The sequence below is a fragment of the Schistocerca americana genome, chromosome 5 (genome assembly GCF_021461395.2).
Source record: "Schistocerca americana isolate TAMUIC-IGC-003095 chromosome 5, iqSchAmer2.1, whole genome shotgun sequence".
Lineage (NCBI taxonomy): Eukaryota > Metazoa > Arthropoda > Insecta > Orthoptera > Acrididae > Schistocerca > Schistocerca americana.
The window spans coordinates 52,483,645-52,509,874 of record NC_060123.1 but is presented as its reverse complement, the minus strand read 5'-3'; the positions used below and the strand labels follow the sequence as shown (position 1 = coordinate 52,509,874).

The following is a 26,230-nucleotide window of genomic DNA, read 5'->3' as shown; positions in this document are numbered from 1 at the left end:
TGAAAACCACCATTTATTGCACCTGATTGGCTGTCTATTACACTTGCTGTTCTGTAACTGTTGGTGAAGTGCAGCTATGTTCAAAATACTGACCCCAAACAAAATTAAATGCCATGTTTTGGATTGGCTTGGAGTTCATAAACAGTTTGAAGGATGAGGTCCTGAAGAAAAATAACTCCCTGAACCATATTCAAAGACTTGTAAGGAGTAATGGACACCAGGATGTTGCTAAGATGGTCGCATGCACAAAGGGCTGCAGAAGAAGTTTTAATCAACAGTAAACGCAACCACATCTTGCTGAGAGACTCCACTTCCCCAAACTTGTCTCTGACTTAGTGGCAATGAAAGTGACCCATCAGCCTAGTGCAGGACAGGAAAGGGGAAAGAAGTTTGCCCCAAGTCGGTGAGCCTGGCCTTCCACCCAGGCTATAGCTAGGGAGGGGAAGGTCGTAGGGACATAAGAACAAGCATTAAATGATCCATTACACACCAAAGAGACAACTGTAGAAGAATGGGCAGATTTTTGGAGCTTAATACGTTCCATACACAAAGCACCTGCCCCGATACCATCCACTCCGATCGGGGGCTCAGGTGCCACTCAGCTGCAGCGAGGCTGACAAGTAACCACTCCTGGACAAGCATGGGAGCCAACAGCCCAGTTATCAGAAGTATGATCCCTGCGTTGTCAGGGGGCTCAGCCAGATGGGTACATAACAGCCCCACTAAACAGACTGGCTGCACACGCTGGTCTGGTAGTAGGGTCCAGAGTCGGTGGTGTTGTTGGTGGGGGAGCGGGCGGCTACTGTGGAGAAGGAAGAGGGGAAGTAGTGGTAGGGGGGAGAGGAATCCATGCCACAGATGGTAGGGAGGAAGTTCTTCCCCAAATGGGAAATTCAGAAGCAAAGGTCAAGAAAAAGGCAAGGGGAACAAAAATCAGAAGGAATACAAGTTACCTGGTGGATAGCCAGATCGACATCAATAAGAATGCCGTGACATGGGAAGGGGGGGGGGGGAGGGGGAAGGCAGATGAGAAGGAGTGACAACAGGGAGGGAGGGGCACGGGGAAGGAAATGCAGCTCACGAAGGAAGAATGGGTCATGCACAAATTTATGCAAACTCGTGAAAGAATCATGAGCAACCAGGGCATTGTCAGATTTGAAGAAAGTTTATTTTATAAATAAATCAGTTTTGCATATCACACTGTAGGAGGAATGGTTTGTGACATGTGCAGGTGTGATAAAAGACATAGGCACATCACATACACAAGGTAGGACAGAGAGTTAGCATCTCCACTTGCTGTGGGGCCACTTGTTCCTTGATGTCATGGCTTGGATGTGTTTTGCAGCCACAGAGAATAGGATTGTCATGAGACAACAATGTAAAAGATGTGACAAGCAAATATCTAATAAACTATCAGTTGAATCTTGTCATCTGAACTAAGATGATGTAAAGATCAGACAGTCATTATAACTTATTTTGAAGTGTGTGAACGTTATTGTGAATGGAAGTAATGAGTTATTGTATTAAGAAGAGTTAATACAGGAGTTCAACATGGAATCTTTATGAGTTACTTCAGTAGTTTAGAAGGAAATTCACTGTTTCTCTCAGCAAACAAACAGCACAAGGGGAGGTGGTGTTATTAAACTTCTACTGAAACATGGTTGTTTGGGCCTACCTTGCATGGTCAAATCAACAAAACATCAGAATAGGTGACCACAAGAAATTTTATCTGTATTTGTTATCACTGAGGCCAAGAGGACGATAAATCATAATTTCCACAGATCACATGTCCCTGGCCATGTTGGTAGCACCTCAGGATGAACAAAAATCCAATCATGTATTGATTTTTACTCATTTGTTCCAGAGTTTTTCTGCCCAGAAATAATATTGGAATCCCAAACATGGAACACCATTAAAAAGTTTGCTTTCTGTCTATAAAGTATTAACCAGTATAAAAATTTTCTCTACTGACAACTTCCATACCATACAGATGTATCAATATCACAAGCAACTCTGCAGATTTTTTTTTTTTTTTTTTTTTTTTTAGGGGGGAGGGAGGGAGGGAGGGAGGGAGGGAGGGAGGGAGGGGGGGGGAGAGAGAGAGAGAGAGAGAGAGAGAGAGAGAGAGAGAGAGAGAGAGAGAGAGAGAGAGAGAGAGAGAGAGAGAGAGAGGGAGGGAGGGAGGGAGGGAGGGAGGGAGGGAGGGAGGAGCAGGAGAAGAAGAGTTTATGCTTTGCTTCATTGAATGCACTAATATCCAAATGTCAATGAAAGAGTGTATGTGTGTGTGTGTGTGTGTGTGTGTGTGTTTGATATTTAGATATTAGTGCATTCAATGAACATTTTTAGATGCCCCTCATATTGTAATAAAAATACTAAACACAAGTATAGCCTCCATGCTGTCTTTCATTCCTTGCCCAAAGTGAAACATGTACCCCTCCCATTCCTGGTCAGAAAATCTCAAATAATCTGACCACAGACATTACGCAACAAGTCATCAATGTTTGAAAATTCAAAAGTAAATTTAATTCATACCTGAGACCCTTTTTATGAACAAATAAAATACACACTGTCTTTCATGGTAGTAAATATGGCCAACAGCAGTTGTTTGTGATTAGCTACTTCTCTCTATTAATGTTTCCTTCCTCCTTATTTTACATTTCTCAATCTGGTCCTTTATAACTAGTTCTACATATGACTGTGTACAAAGACTGGACATTAAGTTAGAGATTACGTTGTTATCACAGCAGTATACCCAGACCAACTGCAAAGAAGAAATGGAGAATTTCTGATTGAAATGCAAATATTACCTCCTGGATCAGGCTGTGAAGATGCCCCAGAAATAGCTGTAGCAGCCACATCATCTTGCAGCCACATGAGATGTAAGTTTGTATGAGCTGCTAACCACACAACATTTCCAATCAACCAGTCTAGCAGCTTTAAAAAGTGTGTCAAGGGCTGTTAAAATAGAAAAGGGTAATTACAACACTTACTTTCTACATTAAATTGTACTAAATACATAACACTAAAAATAATGCTTCAGTACATTAACAATAAATTTCCTTTGAATACCAACAAGGAAATTCTGCAGTAGCATTATGAGGAGGGGAAATGAAGCTCATATAACTTACATTAGTAGCAGTATCTAATCTACTTACATACTCTGCAAGTCACCATACTGTGCATGACAGAGGGTAACCTGCACCACTACTAATCATTTCCTATCCTGTTCCACTTACAAATAAAGCGAGAGAAAAATGACAGTTTATATGCCTCAGTACAAGCCCAATTTCTGTTATCTTACCTTCATGGTTCTTATGTGAAATGAATGTTGGTACCAATAGAATTATTCTACGGCCAGCTACAAATACTGGTTCTCTAAAATTTTGCAACAGTGCACCTAAAAAAAGTCATCTTCCCTCCAGAGATTTCCACTGGAGTTCCTGAAGCACCTCCATAATAACTGCTTGCTGCTTGAACCTGTCAGTAACAAATGTAGCAGTCCACCCCTGAATTGCTTTGATGCCTTCCTTGACTCTGACCTGGTGTGAACCCTAGACACTTGAGCACTACTCAATAACGGGTCACTATAGTGTCCCATATATGGTCTCCTTTTCAGATGAAACACACTTTCCTAAAATTCTCCAAGGAACTGAAGTGAAGTGTTTGCCTTCCCTACTACACTCGCACACACACACACACACACACACACACACACACACACACACACATCCATCCGCACATATACAGACACAGGCAGATGGCATTTACATATGTCTGCCTGTGTCTGTATATGTGCGGATGGATATGGGTGTGTGTGAGTTTATACCTGTCCTTTTTTCCCCCTAAGGTTAGTCTTTCCACTCCCGGGATTGCAATGACTCCTTACCCTCTCCCTTAAAACCCACATCTTTTTGTCTTTCCCTCTCCTTCTCTCTTTCCTGATGAAGCAACCTTGGGTTGCGAAAGCTTGAAATTTGTATGTGTGTTTGTGTGTTTTTCATTATGTCTATCAACATACCAGCACTTTCTCGTTTGGTAAGTTACAGCATCTTTGTTTTTTATATATATTTTTCCCACGTGGAATGTTTTCCTCTATTATAAAAAATCAAATTTGGAAGAAATGACAGGAAGTACTACATAAAATGGAAAAACATTGTATTTGAGGACTGAACTATCAATGAATCACAAATGGAATTTGTAAACTATTATAGATACTTGGGTGTAACAATTTGTAGGAATATTAAATTGTGGGATCACATAGATTCAAACAAAGATAAAGAAAGTTGCTCAAGTGTGTGGACCCGTACCAAATAGAACTAACCGGGGATATTTAGCATTTACATAGAAGGATGGTGCAAATGGTCACATGTTTGTAAGACGTAAGGAAGATCGTCACAGAGATGCTGAAAAACTTGAAGTGGCAGACGCTTAACGATAGATGCCTACTAACCTGCAAAAGCCTACTTAAAATGTTTCAGTGACCAGTATTAATATGCATCTATGAAAATATTACAGCCTATTATGTATCACCCCACACGGACAAGATTAGCCTAATTATGGTATGCACAGAGGAAGTTAAGCAGTGATTCTTCCCAAGTCTCATACACAAAGAGAGCAGCGAGGAATTCTGCATGTGGTACATTGGGAAGTATCCTCTGCCATACACTTCACACTGGGTTTGCTGCGTATAGATGTAGGTGCACAAGTGATTGACATATAAGATATTGCCTCCATAATACAAGAACTAATAACAATTATCTCACCATGTCCCATCTTGAGGGACCGGGAAGTTGTGTGTTGCTTTCTGAGATGTGGAGTGGATTGTTTTTAAAAGTGTGTGTGTGTTTGTGTGTGTGTGTGTGTGTGTGTGTGTGTGTGAGAGAGAGAGAGAGAGAGAGAGAGAGAGAGAGAGAGAGAGAGAGAGAGAGCGAGCGAGAGAGTGGGGGATACAGAATCATATCATACATGTTCTCCATATCTGTGATTGCTTTAGAGCATATATAAGTTTCTAATATTGAAATAAAAGTGACACTAAAACTTATTCTCTCTTCTACCCTGAAAATAATTATTTTTATATAACATATACAAAAGGTGTACATAAATGTTAAAGTAAAAGAATTTGTGAAAGTTCATCCTAATAAAGAATTAGAGCAAGATAATGTTTTCTTTCCCATTAATATTTTGCTTTTAGTATGTAATTTAACTCACATTGTATACTATTTTTCGTAATGAAGTACATGCTCATGTATTTGTAACATAAACTCACTGTGATGCGAAATGATGCTGCATTATCTGTTGACTTTGGTCTGAAACACACAGCTTGATAGTCAAAAATGTGTATACTTTGGAACACATTCTGCTCTATCAGCTGATTCATAACTGAATGTCGGACTTCACCAAAAAACTTTCCCGTGTCTCTGTGATTTTCAGAAACGACGACATATCCGTTGTTATCCAGGAGGTAGCATTCCAAAATGTCTGATGCACATGTTCTGTTTCTAGTGCAGTTTGGTAGAACATCTAGACACTGAAACAATTTCCTTTGTATAAGCAAAATCCACACACAAAAACATAAGTATTTGTTACACACACTGAAATAATTTTTAACACTACAAATGAGGAAAGCAGATGATTCTAACATTTAAGAAGTTTTTTATGGCTTGCTTCTCACAGAAATGTGGACAGAGTATACAATGACAGACTACTGTATGGGAAAAATACACATTTAGAATATTTTAATAGTTCCTCTGAACACAGAAGATGTACCCAGGACAGACAGTGATTTATTTACCAATAGCAAAACTTGCTCTCCTTTTCTTTCTTTCCCATGCACACGCACGTGTGCAGGTCCCCCCCCCCCCCCCCCCCCCTCCCCCACCACACACACAACACACACACACGCACCTGTCTACCTTTCAGCAGCTGGACTGCTGGGAGAGAGTTGCCTCACGGGGGAGGGGGGGAGGTAGAGGAAGAAACACACAGGAAGCAGGAGGAGGGGTAGCTAATGGCTTGGAGGGAGGCATCAGGTGTGCAGGCTAGAAATGCAAGAGGGAGTGGGGGCAACTGCATGTGCCAGACATTCGGCACATGAAGATGGTGATGTGGAGAGATGGATTGGGATGGGGTGACATGCAGAGGAAGCGGACACTGCTGATTAGGGGGTGTGAGGACATTGAGATAGTGGAGACTGAGGCCAGGAGTGTAACAGGAGCAAAGGATGTGTTGCAAGGATAGCTCCCACCTACATAACACAGAAGCGGGTGCTGGAAGGAAGGATCCAGGTGGCAGGGGTTGTGAAGCAGCCACTGAACTTGGGCCTGTTGTGCTCAACAGTGTGATGAGTCACTGTTCTGGTCAAAGTTTGACAGTGGCCATTCAGGCTGGTGGGCAGATAGTTGGTAGTCTTGTCCACATTTATTTATCACTAAACAGCACTTTATATGGGCATGACTACTGACCAACTGTCCACTAGAATAACAGGTCACCATCAAACTGTGGCCAAGAACAAAGCTGACGTCTCAGTGCCACATCACATTGCTGACCACAACCTGCTCGAGTTCAATGACTGCTTCGCAACCTGCACTATCTGGATCCTTCTCACTGAACAATCTTTTCTATACTACGTAGATTGGATTATCTTTGTAATACATTATTTGCCAGTGTATTTCTCCCTGGGCTCAGTCTCTACCAACCCACAGTCTCCAGTCTCTGTACCCACCAGTTTCCTCTTCTTCAGTCATGCCACTCCCTCTCAACCACATTTCCACTCCATCTTTTTCATGCAAAGCATGTCCCCAGCTCAGGTACCCATGTGCTGCATGCCTAGCAAATGCACCTGCCACCCCTCCTTCCCGCATTCCTAACTTGCGTACCTACTGCCTCTCTCCAAGCAGGTAGTTACCCTTCCCCAACTCCTCCTCATGCTTTCTGCCTCTTCCTCCCTCTACCCACATCTCATGACACTTTCCCCATGCCAGTCCATCTGCTGAACTTCAATCCCAGCACTGTCTTTCTAGCCATTACAGAGTGTTTGTGTGTTTGTGTGTGGGGGGGGGGGGGGGGGGGGGGGGGGCTTTCCTTTTGATGATTCAATGCTTCTGCTACTCGGTGAGTGGTCTCTTTTACTATTTATGAAGATGTTATTTTCTTTTTCTGGTGTATTATGATCAATGAATTCAAAATCCCTAGGTAACTTTCTAGAATGAAAACAAACAATTCCATATGGAACAGGTTTCTAGACAGTATCATAAACATACAGACATGAATCCACCAGTTTAAAATATACAGGAAGGACAAATTGACAGATTCCTTTATTCCAGTTATTTCAGAGTATCCAGTTCCTCACAAATATGCTGCATTCCAGTTAATGGTAAATTATCTGCTATCAGTATGTATATCTACAACTGATTTTGACCAAGAACTCGTAACCTGAAACCTAGGTGGCGTAAGAAATTATAAAATTTTTCATGGAATATGGACAAAAAGTGTTTTTTTATTATGTAATGCTTTTAATGTTTATAATGATGAAGATTTGTAACTGCAGTTACCTTTAAGTCTTCCTAAAAACATTCACAGTAAAATATTCACAGAAGTTTTAATAAGTTTTTTTCTTTCAATCTTTAACAAAAAATGTTTTCCTTTATGAACAGGTCCTAGGAAACATTAATCTCAAACAAAGGTAGAAGAAAGTACGCACACTGTATGTTATATTCCTGAACAATGTTGAAAGAGCTGAGTGCTGGAACTGAAAGCCAACAACTGCAGCTGGGGCACTGAGACGATCCTTTGAGTGGAATATGGCATGACTGGCTGTCACCAGGCTTCCATTCTTCTCACCTGAGCAAAGCAAAAGAACAAACACAGTTAACCACAGGAGAATTTCTATCTCATTACAATACTGAAGTAAGTCAATGTCATTACATTAAATAAGTCACTTTTTTTTGGTGGAAAAATGGCATACTGTCCATGGAGATAAAGAGACTGACTGATTATATTTTTTATGATACAATGCAGACATGTGTGAATAAACAAAGAGTGTTTCTCACACAACCTATAAAACCTTGACTTCTACCAAATGATATGTTTAGTATTGTTGACAACAGAATGGGAAAGTTACATCACTGCTTACAAAATGAGTCAATTCAATTCAATAATTGTTACATAGATAGTTACTTAGCAGATTTTATAGATTCTATACCGCCTCTCTTTTCCTCTATTGACAGACTCAAGATGACATCTGGGTGGTCGATACCAGTCACAGTACCGTCAATTACTCATGGGACAGCATCATAAAACATACACACAATTAATTAAAACGTTAGCAATCAGTATTGTACTTTTCATACCAAGATAGGTATAAAGTGCATACTCTGAAATCCTCATCATCAAATATTCTCCAACATCAACAAAATGAAAATTTTATTTATTTTCCCCTTGGTGTCATACGAAGTACAGTGTACCAGACAATACTGGACTTATATCTTAAATTTAGAACTGAAAAAGTTCTTATTCAGTATGCTTCGTCATCTTTATATACACTACTGGCCATTACAATTGCTACACCAAGAAGAAATGCGGATGATGAACGGGTATTCATCGGACAAATATATTATACTAGAACTGACATGTGATTACATTTTCACGCAGTTTGGGTGCATAGATCCTGAGAAATCAGTACCCAGAACAACTACCTCTAGCCATAATAACGGCCTTGATACGCCTGGGCATTAGGTCAAACAGAGCTTGGATGGCGTGTACGGGTACTGCTGCCCATGCAGCTTCAACACGATACCACAGTTCATCAAGAGTAGAGACTGGCGTATTGTGACGAGCCAGTTGCTGGGCCAACATTGACCAGACATTTTCAATTGGTGAGAGATCTGGAGAATGTGCTGGCCAGGGCAGCAGTCGAACATTTTCTGTATCCAGAAAGGCCCGTACAGGACCTGCAACATGCGGTCGTGCATTATCCTGCTGAAATGTAGGGTTTCGCAGGGATTGAATGAAGGATAGAGCCACGGGTTGTAACACATCTGAAATGTAACGTCCACTGTTCAAAGTGCCGTCAATGTGAACAAGAGGTGACTAAGACGTGTAACCAATGGCACCCCATACTATCACACCGGGTGATACACCAGTATGGTGATGACGAATACACACTTCCAATGTGCGTTTCCCGCAATGTTGCCAAATACGGATGCGACCATCATGATGCTGTAAACAGAACCTGTATTCATCTGAAAAATGATGTTTTGCCATTCGTGCACCCAGGTTCGTCGTTGAGTACACCACCGCAGGCACTCCTGTCTGTAATGCAGTGTCAAGGGTAACAGCAGCCATGGCCTCCAAGCTGATAGTCCATGCTACTGCAAACATCATCGAACTGTTCGTGCACATGGTTGTTGTCTTGCAAACGTCCCCATCTGTTGACTCAGGGATCGAGACGTGGCTGCACGATCCGTTACAGCCATGCGGATAAGATGCCTGTCATCTCGACTGCTAGTGATACGAGGCCGTTGGGATCCGGCACGGCATTCCATATTACCCTCCTGAACCCACCGATTCCATATTCTGCTAACAGTCATTGGATCTCAACCAACGTGAGCAGCAATGTTGCGATACTATAAACCGTAATCACGATAGGCTACAATCCGACCTTTATCAAAGTCGGAAACGTGATGGTACACATTTCTCCTCCTTACACGAGGCATCACAACAACGTTTTACCAGGCAACGCCAGTCAACTGCTGTTTGTTTATGAGAAATTGGTTGGAAAATTTCCTCATGTCAGGATGTTGTAGGTGTCGCCACTGGTGCCAACCTTGTGCGAATGCTCTGAAAAGTTAATCATTTGCATATCACAGCATCTTCTTCATGTCAGTTAAATTTTGCATCTCTAGCATGACATCTTCGTGGTGCAGCAATTTTAATGGCCAGTAGTGTATAAAATCACCAGATGTCCATAAATTCAAATACAGGCTAAAAGCAGTAAAGCAGTGTCTTAGTAGACACTGTGTTATTTTCAAAGGGTCCATCCTACTTTCTCCAACAATGACATGATTGGAAAAAGTATAATTGATCAACTTGATACAACACTAAGAGTTTTCTATTCACCTAGTCAGACACGAGCATTTCTGGGGAGTGTCATGGACAATCCTGTACTTTACAAGGATTAGATGTATCAAATCACCCACCAATGCAGCAAATCATACACCAGAAAAAGACAATATCCACTGTTAAAAACTGCTGCCAGGAAAATCAGTGACATACTTATCTGCTACCGCCCAACAAAACTGCAGTTGCAAATCACTGCCTATTGGAAATACATAACATTGAGTATGAGTGCACCATAGTCCTTGCTCCGTGAACACATTACGGGGACTGCATCACAAGGGAATCTATTGAGATTTGAAGCAGGGAACAAGTAAACAACTGCAATACTGACTACAAGCTCAGCAAATCTTGAAGTCCCACACTTATAAATCTAAAAAAGACTATGTATGTAGTGTTTAAAAACAAGGAAAAGGCTTTATACATAGATTTAGAGGTTGATGGAACAAGGCTGGAAGAAGTAGAATCTGCTAGATTCTTAGGTATTCTTGTGGATAATGAACTGAAATGGAAAAAAAAAACCATATTAATAATGTCTGTAAGAAACTGAGCCCTGTCATATTCTTAATGGTGCAGCTATCACAGTATTCAGACAAGAACCTTCTGTGTACAGTGTACCATGGACTTTTCGAACCATACTTACAGTATGGTGTGACTGTGTAGGGAAACTCAAACAAACAAGAGACAAAACGAGTGTTCACATTATAAAAAAAAGCAATTAGGACCATTTTAAGAAGAAAGACCTCTGAAACGTGCAGAAACTGTTTCAAGAATTTGGGTATCTTAACTTTTTCATCGTTGCATATATACAAAACAATAATGTACATCACAAAAGGTAGTGAGGACTGGATTACAAATACTAGTGTACACACACCCACAATACAAGAAGGAAGAATGAAGTACGGAGCATACCCCACCAACTGGCAATGCTAAAAAAAGGACCCCAGTACTCTGGTATCAGACTACTAAGAAGTCTGCCTAAAAACCTGCAAGATAGTGTACTTCACAATGACTTTCCAAAGAAACTTAAAGACTATCTCACTGAAAACGAGTTTTACAGTGTTGCAGAATACTTATGCCATTACATTTGTATATATTATTATTCATTATCAATGATGTAAAAATGTAAGCTAAAGGTGTAGAAAAATAAGTGATAATGAATGTTAATACTTTGACATGTTCTATATTACACGTACATTTACTGTACACAATGTAAACTTACAGGATCAAATTCAATTCAATTCAACTTTGTTTAGTTAGGATCAACAGCAAGACTACAGGTAAACACTGGGAATAGACCCAAGGGATTATGAAGCCACTGCTGCCACCACACCAACCCTGTCCACAGGGAGTGAATTGTGTGTGGGGTGCTGAATGCTGTGGCAGTCAACCTGCCAGCATGCCTCTGGGAGAGGGCCTCAGAGGGAGCACAGGAAAAGAGAGTTTGGGAGGATGGAGTGACAAGGATATAAGCTGCCCCTGAGCCACCATATGGTCAGTTATGTAGTACACCCCACAACTGTGAATGGACTTATCATTGAAATTTTGTGCCCTTTGAACACCAACAGCTGGCAGTGTACCCAGGTGTGACTCTTCACACTTTCCCAGCCAGTATGTTGTAAATAGTCTTCTTGGGTTTTGCCACTGGATGACATGCAAATTCCACAATATTTCCTCGGAGCAACCGGCCGACATCTTTAGGTGGTTGAACCTTGCTGGTGGCTAGATATGACTGACAGTAGTCATATGTTGACACCTCACATATAGAACACGTACGCAAAGAATTCACAGGCGTGGAAATCACGCATGCGCAACGATTTGCAGATAGATGGTGCCATAGTCAAATGCCTCTGCCGAAAATTGCAGAACGGCCCTCCTGTGCATGCACTGTATGCTAAATTTACTAACAGTGTGGCTAGACATTACTCACTAAAAACTGTGGTAGGCCAATGTTATGACGGGCCTGTTATCATAAAACTTTATTTTCTTGTCGTGATTTACAGCAGCCAATGCAGGGTTCCATGCTGTCCTCAGTTGAAATGCTGCATCCCTATTGTTGAGATTATCAGCTGTATGGATGTGTATTGCTTCCTTCATGATGGAATCCTAAAAAGATGATGCCGGGGATAAAACTTCTGCCCTCATAAATCATGCAATGTCCTGTATTTAGACAGTGTTCTACAATTGCCGGCTTCTCCATTTGGCGTAGGCGTGTATGACACTGATGTTCATCGCAGCATTCTTGTACTGTGTGACATGTCTGGCCTCTATATGGCACCCCACACTGACAAGGAATCTTATATACACCACGTTTCCTGATTAGATTAGATTTACTTTCATTCCAATTGATCTGTAGTGAGGAGGTCCTCCAGGATGTAGAACATGCCAAGATCATCCTTAACCAAATCAAAGAGGTTCCTGAGTTCTGCAGATTGTCAACAAACATCTCCCAAGGAAGAAGGCCAAAGTTGTGGGTGTCTTTGTATCTTCATTCTGCTCCACAGATTGAACCCACTTGGGCTTGAATCCATTACATAACTGTCTCCCAGAATAATCATTTTCTCAGAACACTGTCTTCAAATGTTGTATCTCACCTGACAGGCTTTCAGGATCAGATACCACACGCGCTCTATGAACTAAAGTACGTAATGCACTCCTGCATTGTGCAGGGCGGTGACAGTTTGTAGCCTGCAAATATAGAACTATGTGTTGGGTAGTGGTAGATGCTGTGTCCCAAGGTTCCATCTGCTTTCCTTCATACCAAAACATCAAGAAAAGATAAAGTACCATCTTTTTCCACTTACACTGTGAAGTTTATATTTGGATGGAGCAAATTTAAATGCTGAAGAAACACAGGTAGAGTTTCAAGTCCATGTAGCCACACCGCAAATGTCTACTCCACATACTGCAAAAAAAAAAAAAAAAAAAAAAAAAAAAAAAGAGGAGGGTTTGAGAGTGGCTGACTGTAGAGCTTCTTCTTCTAAGTCCTCCAAAAAATAATTAGTCACCGCAGGAGGCAGAGGGCTTCCCATGGCGACACCATCCACTAGTTCAAAATATTGGTCATGAAATACGACCTATGTTGTTGTAAGCTCGTGTTGAAATATTAAATCAAGATTTTTGATAACAGGCCCATCATAACATTAGTCTATTACAGTTTTTTAATGAGCAACATCAGGTCACACTGTTAGTAAACACAGCATACAGCAGACTTTCAGGGCCAATCTGCGATTTTCAGCAGAGGTCGTTTGACTCTGGCACATCTATCTGCAAATCATTGCACTTGCATGATTTCTGTGCCTGCATATTCTTTGCACGTGTTCTGTACGCAGGGTGTCGATGTGTGGATATTGTCAGTCATATCCAGCCACCAGCAAGGTTCAATCACCTGAAGATGTTGGACAGTTACTCCGAGGAAATATTGTGGAATTTGCACCAACGTCATCCAGCGGCAAACCCATGAAGACTATTTACAGCATATCCATGGATTATTTTGTCAACAATGAAATTTCTTTCAGAAATTCTAAGTTTAGTGGGCGGGTTTTTGACTGGAATGTATACATAATACATCTCAGATTTTACATTACTTTTGTTATTAGTTATTGGATCCAATGATAGCAGTAACTGACACACTGACCCATAAAATAATGTAATAAACAGAAAATCATATTATTTGCAGAAAAATCAGTAGGCAGTCTAGACTATATTTTTATTAATGGCATTTGTTTGAACACTGTGAGTTTCCTGACCTGCAGAAGCGCTATCTTCAAGTAAAAACCTGTATTTTCAATTATTATTTTAAGGTAATGAACTAAAATAATGAATAAGAGGGTAGCAAATGAAGGGAGAGTATATATGGATAAAATTAATCAGACTGAAGGGCCTACTACATGTCTACTCACATCATATCCCAATCGGAAAGTCCAGGAGCTCTGGTACCACATTGTAGTGTCAAACGGAGCAGGTTACTTGTTTGTTAGGGAGCTTCATAAGAAATAATTTTAATATTTAGCTACTTGCCTCCATTTCTCTTTTGACTTCATCACACCAAAGATAAGATGTTTTCAAACCTAGTTAGGCACTACATATGAATGTTACAAGCTGGAACAATGATTAAATACACATAAAGTGTATTCCGAATCCACATTGTTAATAGAAGTCCCTCTGACATTTTTTTAAAAAAAAAAAGGTTAAAAACCAAAATTCCTGGGGAAAATGGCACTTCAATGTACTACTATAGCATCAAAGTGTAAGAGGCATTGTTTAGCAAAAAAACTGAAGACATTAAACATCAGATTCAAATGCATCTTCCTTTGGGAATGAAGGGGACTGCCAGATACAGAAAGCACATTCTACAAAACTGTTGATGGTCAAAACTTTATGAGAGGCATCAGATAGATGCTGTCATGGAGGGCATGCTAGGCACAATGATTGGATGCATTGGCATGCTAAGAGACATTTACACAGTTGCAGAAAAGAGGAATGTGTGAGTGGATATTGTGAGGGAGCATTAACTGTACCCTCTTTTCCTACCACCCTCCACAAAAAAAGAAAGAGAGAGAGAGAGAGAGAGAGAGAGAGAGAGAGAGTCTAAACTCCATGACCAGCCCAAAGAAAGCTCAGAGGACCATGCTGTGCATACCAGTCACCATGCCATTCTCTGCCATATGGCATCATTCGGATGCAATATGGAGAGGTGAGGAGTCAACACAGTGCTCTCTTGGCTTTTATCAGTTTTCCAGACTTTGAAGTCACCACTTCTCATTCAAGTAGCTCCTCAACTCGCATTAGAAGGCTGAATGGAGCCCACTCCAGTTCTCCTACAAAGAAATAATCCCTGGCAATATTGGGAATTGAATCCAAGACCTCCACATGGTAGTTATCCAAACTGACCTCTCAACTATGGAGGCAGACTGTACCCCTCTACTATACAGCATAGGATGGCTTGTGTAGTGTCAGTTCAGAGGTAGGCCTGTATAACATGTGAGAGATCTGTTTGTGACCATCTCCAGTAAATCATACCTTAAGTCACATTGCAAGACTTACGCACAGTGCAAGTGAAAAATATGGATTTTTATATTGTAGTTCCATCTGTTGGGGGCAATCTCTTAACTACACATTGGAAGCTACTGAAGAGTTCGTGAGGGCCAAATATCTCATGCAAGAAACCTTAGCTGACTGTACATGCAAACAACTGTTAAAATAGATTTTCCTGTGGCTCAAAAGAATCAGTCTAGTGATACAAAAATATTCCATTTTAAAGTTAGAGACGCCTAGTTTTCCTGAATGTGATTCTCATTTTAAAATGTACAAACAATAAAATAAAAAAGTAATATTTCAGACTTCCAGGAGAGGGTCACATACATACTATTTTCTAGATGCTATTTTTGAGTGCTAAACGGTTTCTATCTTAGTGAAATCCCGCATTACTGTAATATATGATAAGGTATTGTTACATTCCAGTTGTCAACCCAGCTGTGTACTGTAATTCTGTGCTGACTTTATAGTGCCTCCTTGAAATACCTTTGCAGTTAGTCAACTTGTATTTCCTAAAAAACTGATAAATGCAACAGTAACATCTGTTTATGACAGTATTATGGAAAGGATGGTTTGCTGCTCACCATACAGAGGAGACACTGACAATGAGTTGCACAACAAAAAGACTGCTATACATTTGAGATTACGACCACAAGCCTTCTTCTAAAATAGAAAACACATACACACAAGTACAACTCACACACACATGACCACTGTCTCTGGCTGCTGAGGCCAGACTGCTGTACAATGCAACTGCACCCAATGGAAAAGCAATCCATGCATGTTGATGGGAAGGAGGAGGCTGGTGCAGCTAGGGGGAAGGGGAAGGATAGTAGGTTGGGGGGGGGGGGGGGGGGGGGTGAGGAGTTGTAGTGCTGCTTGTGAGAGATGCCACAGATATGGTGTGGACAGGGTAGGGCTGCCAGTTGTAGGTGCAGTCTGGAGGTGGGAAAGCAGAGAAGTAGCGGAGGGGAAAAAGATTAGTTGGTTTGTTGGTGGAATGGAAGGCTGTATAGTGCTGGAGTGGAAACAGAGAAGGGGATAGGTAGGTGAAGGACAGGCAACATTCAATATTGGTCTTTGGTTGGGTCTGATTGGTCGGGTTGGTGACAAAAAGTGTTTCCACTGTAGTGACAGGGAGGAGGAGAGAAGGTCTTTAACTAGTCCTGCATGGCTGAATTTGGGAGTGGGACAAAAGGTGAGGCCTTTGGAAAGGACTGATATTTCTGTGGTACTAAGGCTCCTGGAGGAAAGGTTCGTAACTGTGTTGTGGGTCTGTTTAGGTTCTGTGTTCTGTGTGGTGGTGGGAGGGAGTTTTGGAGGGGACATAAGTGTAGTAGGTCTGCAAGACAGGGTTTGTCAGCTATGAGGAGGCGTGGGGGAGGTTTGGAGGTTGTTCTACAACCTTGTTGAGTTTAAGGACTTTAGGAAGCATACAGAAGGTAGGAGTGTGGTGAGTAGTAAGGGTGAGGGGGGGGGGGGGGGGGGGGAGAGAGAGAGAGAGAGAGAGAGAGAGAGAGAGAGAGAGAGAGAGAGAGAGAGAGAGAGAGAGACTTGAGGATAAGGTTCTGGGAGGGGCCTAAGGTTCTAAGAAGAGACTGGAGATCTTGTTGGACTTCTGGGATGGGGTCACTATGGCAGGTTTGTAAGTGGACAAATCTGACAGCTGTTGGAGCCTCTCCACCACTGCAGTTCAAAACCACAGTGGTGGAACCTTTGTTGGCAGGTAGTATTATAAGGTCAGGATCATTTTTTAGGTGGTGGATTGTGGTTCTTTCTGCGAATATAAGGACTGGAGCAACTAATCACATTCTCTGCCAGCGTTTCGACTACCTCTCGTCCTGCCCTGAAATGAGGAGTACCCTACCTAAATCCTTCCCACCCCTCCCACTGTGGTATTCAGCCGCCCACCAAACCTACACAACATCCTTGTAAATTTTTGCTCTACCCTTGCTCTCAACCTTTTGCCTCATGGCTTATATACCTGTAATAGACCTACATGTAAGGACTGTCTCATACATTCACCACCTACTCTTCTGTGGTCACAGGCTTCTCATATCCCATCAAAGGATGTGAAAGGGACAAACTGATCGCCGCGCGGGATTAGCCGAGCGGTCTTAGGCACTGCAGTCATGGACTGTGCTTCATTTCAATGACTGCTTCACAGCATGCACCATCTCAATCTTTCCTTTCAACACCAGATTTTTTGCATGGCTCAAGTGGGAACTCTCCCTGTAATATATCCGATTTTCTAGCAATCCCCTGGCCTCTACCTTCATTAGTCCATGTCTTTCACCTGCTACCTATCATCTTCCCTGTTCCCACTCCAACATTACACAGCCTTCTGTTCCACCAACACTCCTACTAGTCTTTTTTCCCCTCCCCTATTTCTCTTCTTTTCTGCTTCCCACCCTGTGCCCCCCCCCCCCCCCCCCCAAAAAAAAAACCTCCGGACTGCACCTAGCAGCCCTACCTTGTCGCCACCATGTTCCTTCATCACAGCTCAAGCAGCACTGCACCTTCCCCCACCCCTACCTTGCTACCCCCCCTCCCCTATCCGCCCCAGCCCCCTTATTACCCCCACCACACACAGATTGCCTTCTCATCAGGGGCAATTGCTCTACTCATCCCAGGCGGTGGCCAAAGGCACTGGTCAGTTGTGTGTGAGTTGTGCTTGTGTGACTGCATGTGTATTTTTTACTTTAGAAGAAAGCCCTATGGCCGAAAGGTCAAATGTATAGCATTCTTTTTGCTGTGTATGGCTGCAGTTCATTGACTCCTCTATATGGTGAGTAACAGTCTATCCTTTTCATACTATTATCGTTATTCTATCCTGGATTTTCCATTGTTTTATTTACGATAGTGAAGATAATCATGCGACCTTTAATTACAGACCCATCTTTCTAATTCCCATGTTCTCAAATATGTGGGTGGAAAGGTAGCTTATAACAGGATAGTGATCACCTTAATGACAATAACCTTTTAACAACCACTCAATTTGAATTTTGTGAGGACTTCTCTGCAGGGATGGCAACATGTGATGTCACTGACTCAGTTATAGTGAACAAGAAAATTTACCTTGTTGGCATTTTCTGTTTTCCAGCCAGTTTGCAATTGTGCAGTCAATACAATTCTTCTAGGAAAACTAAAACATTTGATGCTGAAGGCATTCCATTGGCACGGAGAGCATTATATTTTAGCAACAAAATACAGTGTGTCACATTAACAGTTATTACCACTGAAATAAAAAAAATGGAGGGTGGAATTGTTAAATATGGTGTGCCATAACAAACTGATGTGACACAAATGCACTAATGAATAAACCAAAAGCTCAAGTATGCCTGCTTTGAACTTAAGAGTTTACCCCCATTACATTGACCTGCTTACAGTACTGCTGGCATGCTTTGCATACTTTCACTCATAAATGATCCTATGATATAATCTTGCTGGATATTTCACCTAACAGCAAAAAATATTTATTCTACAGACAGGTGGAGTAACAATATAAAATAATGTAAAGTTGATGAATGAATAAAGTGTGAAATTCATGACCATAATAGAAGTTCACGAAAAAAAAAAAAAAAAAAAAAAAAAAAAAAAAAAAAAAAAAAAAAAAAAAAAAAAAAAAAAAAAATCTCCAGCCACATCATCAAAGAAATTCATTTCAAATAACTAGTTTTGGTGCAACACTTATGTCATCTTCAGCTCCACTATAAACCAAAACAGTACTTTCAATCCTTGGTCCAGTTATTGCAGAACCCGTACAGACTACAGGTCTCAATCAAGAGTTTAGGCTGAGTTTTATATTCTGATGCAGAAGTCTTTAATAGTTGCTAAAAAAAAACACTGGGTAGGAGACTGAAAATCCTCAGATATTAAAACATTGCCCACTACTCCTATAATCTAACAGAATATCTGTCTGACAGGTAAATACATGTACGTCCTTTTTCCTAGTCTTAAAAAAGACCTGTGGCGACTATCGACCAAGTCGCGGGTAATATCTTTGTTTTTGGCAAGCTCTTTGCCCGAGTCAGTGGTCGCGCGTGAAAGTGTACGGACGTGTACCGAGAATTCAGAATGTAAACAACTGTATATGTGTGCTTACGAAAAATAAAAATAGTGTTTATTACATGTGGTGTAGCGTGCATCATTGGAATCGGCAACCCTACCACGCTATACCCATACTGGTGACCCCGAATTTTGTTCGCGAGTGCTACAACGAAATCTTATACCATCGAGCAGTACACAATGGATCGCTTGCCGCCTGCTACACCGAACACGTGCCAACTAAGTGTTCCAACGGACGCTTCGGCATGGTTTTACAATTATCCACCGGGCGTCCGCAATAGTTCTATGCAGGTTCCGAACACATCGACTAGCTGTACTCAACAGGACAGTGTTTATACAATTCCACAGCCACGTGTTCCGAGTGCTCAACAGCCGACGCAATGTGCTCAAACCCCAGTGACTATGTTTACAGGTTTCCCAAGTGCAAGTGTGAATTTTCCACCCGAATCAGTGACTGTACAAATCGAGCCGGACGCTCAAGACAGGAGAGTTCATATTTCTGCCGGAACTCCGGATTTTGCACCAACCCCCCCCCCCTACACCACCAGCGTCCGCTTTACGAGTGTTTCCGACGGCACACACCGTTCCTGCCGCGTGTGTTCCACAAACATTAGGTGATTTTAACTATTTTAATGCACCTGTAGGGGAGGGGCCCGGAAACTGTATTCCGTCATTCGCAGCACATCGGTCGACTATGGTCGATTCTACCGCGCCGGTCCATTCTACGCCCGTCGGCGTTACTCCGTCGAGCGCTCGATTCGTTGATTTCTCGACCAAGGTCGAGCCAGCCGCGCCTACCGTGCCGCGTGCCACTGACAGTGGCGGAAGCTGGTGCACCGCTACTGCACCCGAGACAATTACGTTGCAGAACTATGGACAGGGAGAGACAGTTTCTGATAAACATTTATGTCAAGACTTTCCCACCCGTTGGCCGAAGCTACCACCCCTTCGCAAGGATCACCCACGCACATGGTTTGCCTTGGTCGACCACGTCCTGCAGCTACACGGCGTCGCCGACGACAATTCGAAGTTCCTATGCTTACTGTGTCACCTCCATGACGAACTGGATCTGATCTGCGACATTGTGGCTTCGCCCCCCGCTACGGACAAATATACGTTCGCCCGACGCACCACCCTTGAACGACTATCCACATCGACAGAGGAAGCTATCCGCCTCATCAGTCAGGAATCGCTGGGATCCAGGTCCCCGTCGCAACTCTGGCGTCATCTCCGCGCTATGATTGACACGCATCACATGCCGGACATTACACTTTGGACCATCTGGTTGCTGAAACTTCCCCCGCAAGTTCAACTTCACCTTCTACATGTAACTTCGGCCCCACTAGATGCCAAACTGAAGATCGCAGACCAGGTTTACAACATTCTGCCCCCCCCGCATACCCCCCCAGGGTGCCCTCAGGCCTCAGGGGTTGGCACACCTGTGCGGCAGTTCCCATCCTGCAGTACAGAGTGCGCACGACTCGCTCCACGCATGCGCGCGGAGCCAACGCCGCCTGGCAACCGCCGCAGTAACTCCTCTCCTACCAGCACTACTGCAGCGTCGCCATCGGAGGGAACTACAAACAAGTCCCCCTCCACTGCCGCTTCGACCTCAACCAGCGCGACGGGCGACGCCACGCGCCGCCCCTCTTGGTGTTATTTCCACTCCCGCTTTGGCGACGCGGCTAAGAAATGTAGTTCTCCATGCGCGTTCCCAAACTAATAACGCGACCCAATTCAGGCGCTATGGGCCGCGTTGCACCGCACAGACGCCTATCACTAAATACTTCTTCTCCTCACGCGCCAGGACGCTTGTACGTGAAAGATGCAGTGTCTTGCCTTTCATTTCTAGTCGACACGGGGGCCGAGGTTAGTGTGATACCTTTGTCCGCAGGTATTAAATTCGAGCTTCAGCCTTGCCCCCCGCTTCGAGCTGCCAATAATTCCCTGATCCGCTCTCATGGAATAACGAATTTAAGCCTTAAACTGCAGGACATTAATACGCCCTTACAGTGGACTTTCGTTATCGCGGATGTGGATGAACCCGTGCTTGGGGTAGATTTTCTCTTAGCCCACGCACTGTCACCCAACCTACAACGAGGTACACTAACCTTTAACTCGGGAGACCGTACCACCGGTTCAGATATCTTACCCCTCTCATCCGAAAGCGCCATTCTGCTGTGTGAGCTAGCGGAAACTGCTGTTGCAGTGCTTTCTCTTAGATCACACAACGACGAACGTCGGGACAGCAATGGGGCCCTCCGCTTACTCATCGCCGCCGTGCAAGCCAAGCTCACGGACGCGCGTAAGCAGACCGCCCAGCTGTCGCACACGGCCACGCCCCCAACCCCCGCACCACTTCCTCGCACCTGCAGCCGACGCCGCGTGACATTTCTACTGCCGGACGGAAGCTGTACCCGCGACGCTACCAGGTACCCCACCGAGCTCTTCGACAAGGACTACCAGTGGATCACCGCCACTGCTGCTGAACTGCCGGCCTTGGACACACACACGTGTGCATTACAGGTTAGTCACAGTGCAACGGGTGCTGGTCCAGCATCCCCATCGGTGTTCGCGATCAATAACGGTACTGTCCACAGAATAAATACCACAGAAGGCCCACCGGTACGTGCAAAGGCTAGGCGTTTAAATCCGGAAAAACTTAAACACGCTAAAGCTATTGTTCAGGAACTTTTAGATAATAAGACTATCCGCCCTTCTTCTAGTTGTTGGTCGTCACCCATTCATTTGGTGCCCAAGAAAGATGACACTTTCCGCCTCTGCGGTGACTATCGGGCGCTTAACGCCAGAACAATTTTAGATAATTATCCCGTCCCAAATATTCAAGACTTTGCTTCCCAGCTGCATGGGGCACAAATTTTCAGTGTAGTCGATTGTCATAAGGCGTACCACCAACTGCCAATGGCACCTGAGGACGTTGAAAAGACCGCTATCATCACCCCGTTCGGGTTGTTCGAGTATTTGTTTATGCCATTCGGCCTTAAAAATGCTGCACAGACGTGGCAACGGTTCATCGACTCGCTGGTTGGAAAACTGGACTTTGCATATGCGTACCTGGACGACTTGTTAATTTTTTCTTCCTCCCTCGAGGAACATGAACAACATTTAAATACAGTGTTCCAACTATTAAAAGCAAACGGTATCGCAGTGAACAATACTAAGTCACAACTCCGCCGCACCAGTGTCACTTTTCTGGGCCACAGAGTTTCTGGCGACGGCATCCGCCCCCTAACTGAACGGGTGGAGGCCATTAGTACGGTGCCTTTGCCCAAAGATTTTCAGGGCCTCCGCCGCTTCCTTGGAACGGTAAATTACTACCGTAAACATATTCCCCGCGCCGCCGACATACAAGCCCCACTGACGGATGCCCTCGCAGGGAAAAACACATCAGGGTCTCGGGCGGTCACGTGGACTCCAGATATGCGTCGCGCATTTGATAATCTAAAGTCAGCCTTACAGACAGCTGTTACGCTTGCTCACCCCATTCCTGATGCTCCCATCTCGCGTACTACAGACGCAAGTGATACAGCAGTGGGGGCAGTACTTCAGCAATCCGTGGGTTCTGTTGTACAGCCGCTCAGATTTTTCTCCCACAAACTGACCGCTTCCCAACGTAAATGGTCGACCTTCGACCGGGAACTGTTTGCTATTTACGCTGCTATCAAATATTTCCAAGACGATATCGAAGGTCGCCATCTCGTGGTATTTACCGACCACGAGCCATTGGTTTACGCTTTCCGTAACCCAGGTAAGGACTCATCCCCGAGACGTTTTAGGCATATGGACCTTATATGTCAGTTTATGAATGACATACGTTACGTCAGAGGCGCAGACAATGTCGTCGCTGATTTTCTGTCTCGGGTGTCGGTTTTATCTTCACAACTGGACCTCAGTGAGCTCCCTAAATTGCAGACAGAGGATACTGAACTCGCAGCATTGCGTTCCGATATCAAAACAGGACTCAAACTAGAGTTACGGACACTTCCTGGGTTTTCATCACCCATCTGGTGCGACATTTCAACAGGACGCATACGCCCGGTGATTCCTGCACCTCTCCGCCGGGACATATTTAATAGTATCCACGACTTGGCACACCCTGGCATTCGCGCCTCCGCACGTCTGGTATCTGAACGTTTTGTTTGGCCCGGGGTGATAAAACAGTGTCGCAGTTGGGCACGAGCATGTGTGGCTTGTCAGCGCGCAAAAGTAGGACGTCATGCACAGCCCCCCATGGGTACGTTCGATGTGGCAAAAAGAAGATTCCAGCACATACACATCGATATCGTCGGGCCCTTACCCCCCTCAGGCCCCTTCCGTTACATACTGTCCGCAATTGACAGGTTTACCCGCTGGGTAGAGGTAATTCCTCTCACTACTATCACAGCCGATGCAGTGGCCCGAGCCCTGCTGTTAATGTGGATCTCGCGCTTCGGCTGCCCAGTCTCTGTCACCACCGACCAGGGCCGCCAGTTCGAGTCTGCCCTCTTCCGACAGCTTTGTGAACTGTGTGGGGTGAAACGATTTAGGACTACAGCATACCACCCCCAGAGCAATGGGCTTGTGGAACGCTGGCACCGAACGCTTAAAGCTTCCCTGATGTGCCACGGAGGTGAGTGGGCCGATGCCTTACCGTGGGTAATGTTAGGCGTTCGGGCCGCGTACAAAGAGGACCTTGGCGCATCCCTGGCAGAGGTACTGTATGGAGAACCCCTCACACTCCCAGCAGAGTTAGTCGAGCCTTCACTTCCTCCAGATCAAATCTGCGACTCGACATTCGTCGGGCAGGTCAAGGAGCTAATTGCTAACATCCGCGTGCCGCCTCCTCGACCACACACGCCCCCTCCCGTATTTCTGCATAAGGACTCGGCGTCGTGCACTCATGTCATGGTGCGTGATGACACCATCCGACCGGCACTCAGACCTCCATATACGGGCCCGCACAGAGTCATATCACGGCGTACCAACACGTTCGAAGTGCTCATTAACAGCACGCCTCAAACGGTATCAGTCTGCCGCCTCAAACCTGCATGGACTCTGGGAGAACTGCCCGATACCCCACCCAGTCAGACCCCATCCCCTGCTGCACCCACCTCGCATGAGGCATCTACCGACAGTCCATGGATGAGCGACGCCCATTCCCACACGTGTGACGTTCCCCACTCCCAGTCGTGTGACAGTGCTACAGGTGCGTGTGACATTCCTATGCAGAGTGATGTGTGTGATGACTTACCCTCCTACAGGCAGCCCCTCGCCTCTCCCCTGTTAGGATTCAGTGATGTATCAGGGACCAGCCTCAGAGCGCGTGATGTCACCGATGACGACTCGTGTGGAGATTCTGTCAACCCGTATAAGGAAGTGGTAGTGAATGTCAACACAGATCTTATTTGCAGCTCTAATGTGTTTTTTGTTATGCAGCCGGGTAATGTGTACATCTTCTACGAACAAGCAGCTTCCCCAGTGACAACTTAACTCACATTCATCTCCTCCAGTCTGTCCCCTTGCCTGTTGGTACTGACCCATCAACGGTCAAAGTCCTACGTACCGCCACAGGCATTCAGATCCGCTATCCTCGCCCCTCACAACCCACCATCCCCTCCCCAGATCCCTCAACTGCTGTACGAGGATTCACCCGGTCAGGCAGGACCATCCGCCCCCCTCGCTGGCTCGAAGACTTCAATTACTAATGTAATGTAATGTAAGGTATGGTTTCTGATTAAACACCCTCTCCCTCCCCCCTGGGTGTTCCCTTTACATGTATGCCCCAATATTTATGTTTGTGCTCCACACTCTAGGGGGGGGGCTAATGTGGCGACTATCGACCAAGTCGCGGGTAATATCTTTGTTTTTGGCAAGCTCTTTGCCCGAGTCAGTGGTCGCGCGTGAAAGTGTACGGACGTGTACCGAGAATTCAGAATGTAAACAACTGTATATGTGTGCTTACGAAAAATAAAAATAGTGTTTATTACATGTGGTGTAGCGTGCATCATTGGAATCGGCAACCCTACCACGCTATACCCATACTGGTGACCCCGAATTTTGTTCGCGAGTGCTACAACGAAATCTTATACCATCGAGCAGTACACAATGGATCGCTTGCCGCCTGCTACACCGAACACGTGCCAACTAAGTGTTCCAACGGACGCTTCGGCATGGTTTTACAATTATCCACCGGGCGTCCGCAATAGTTCTATGCAGGTTCCGAACACATCGACTAGCTGTACTCAACAGGACAGTGTTTATACAATTCCACAGCCACGTGTTCCGAGTGCTCAACAGCCGACGCAATGTGCTCAAACCCCAGTGACTATGTTTACAGGTTTCCCAAGTGCAAGTGTGAATTTTCCACCCGAATCAGTGACTGTACAAATCGAGCCGGACGCTCAAGACAGGAGAGTTCATATTTTTGCCGGAACTCCGGATTTTGCACCAACCCCCCCCCCTACACCACCAGCGTCCGCTTTACGAGTGTTTCCGACGGCACACACCGTTCCTGCCGCGTGTGTTCCACAAACATTAGGTGATTTTAACTATTTTAATGCACCTGTAGGGGAGGGGCCCGGAAACTGTATTCCGTCATTCGCAGCACATCGGTCGACTATGGTCGATTCTACCGCGCCGGTCCATTCTACGCCCGTCGGCGTTACTCCGTCGAGCGCTCGATTCGTTGATTTCTCGACCAAGGTCGAGCCAGCCGCGCCTACCGTGCCGCGTGCCACTGACAGTGGCGGAAGCTGGTGCACCGCTACTGCACCCGAGACAATTACGTTGCAGAACTATGGACAGGGAGAGACAGTTTCTGATAAACATTTATGTCAAGACTTTCCCACCCGTTGGCCGAAGCTACCACCCCTTCGCAAGGATCACCCACGCACATGGTTTGCCTTGGTCGACCACGTCCTGCAGCTACACGGCGTCGCCGACGACAATTCGAAGTTCCTATGCTTACTGTGTCACCTCCATGACGAACTGGATCTGATCTGCGACATTG

General features: G+C 44.5%; 1 protein-coding gene across 2 annotated transcripts in view; it reads right to left on the bottom strand.

Annotated features, from left to right (window-relative positions):
• LOC124615885 (voltage-dependent calcium channel subunit alpha-2/delta-3) overlaps positions 1-26,230 on the bottom strand; it is an 824,663-nt gene that overhangs the window by 39,155 nt on the left and 759,278 nt on the right. For both annotated transcript variants that reach the window (XM_047144053.1, XM_047144054.1), the window contains 3 exons: positions 7,703-7,842; positions 5,270-5,530; positions 2,811-2,958 (listed from right to left, as the gene is read on the bottom strand). In XM_047144053.1, coding sequence (XP_047000009.1) covers positions 2,811-2,958; positions 5,270-5,530; positions 7,703-7,842 — 549 coding nt within the window. The remainder of the gene's footprint in view (positions 1-2,810; positions 2,959-5,269; positions 5,531-7,702; positions 7,843-26,230) is intronic.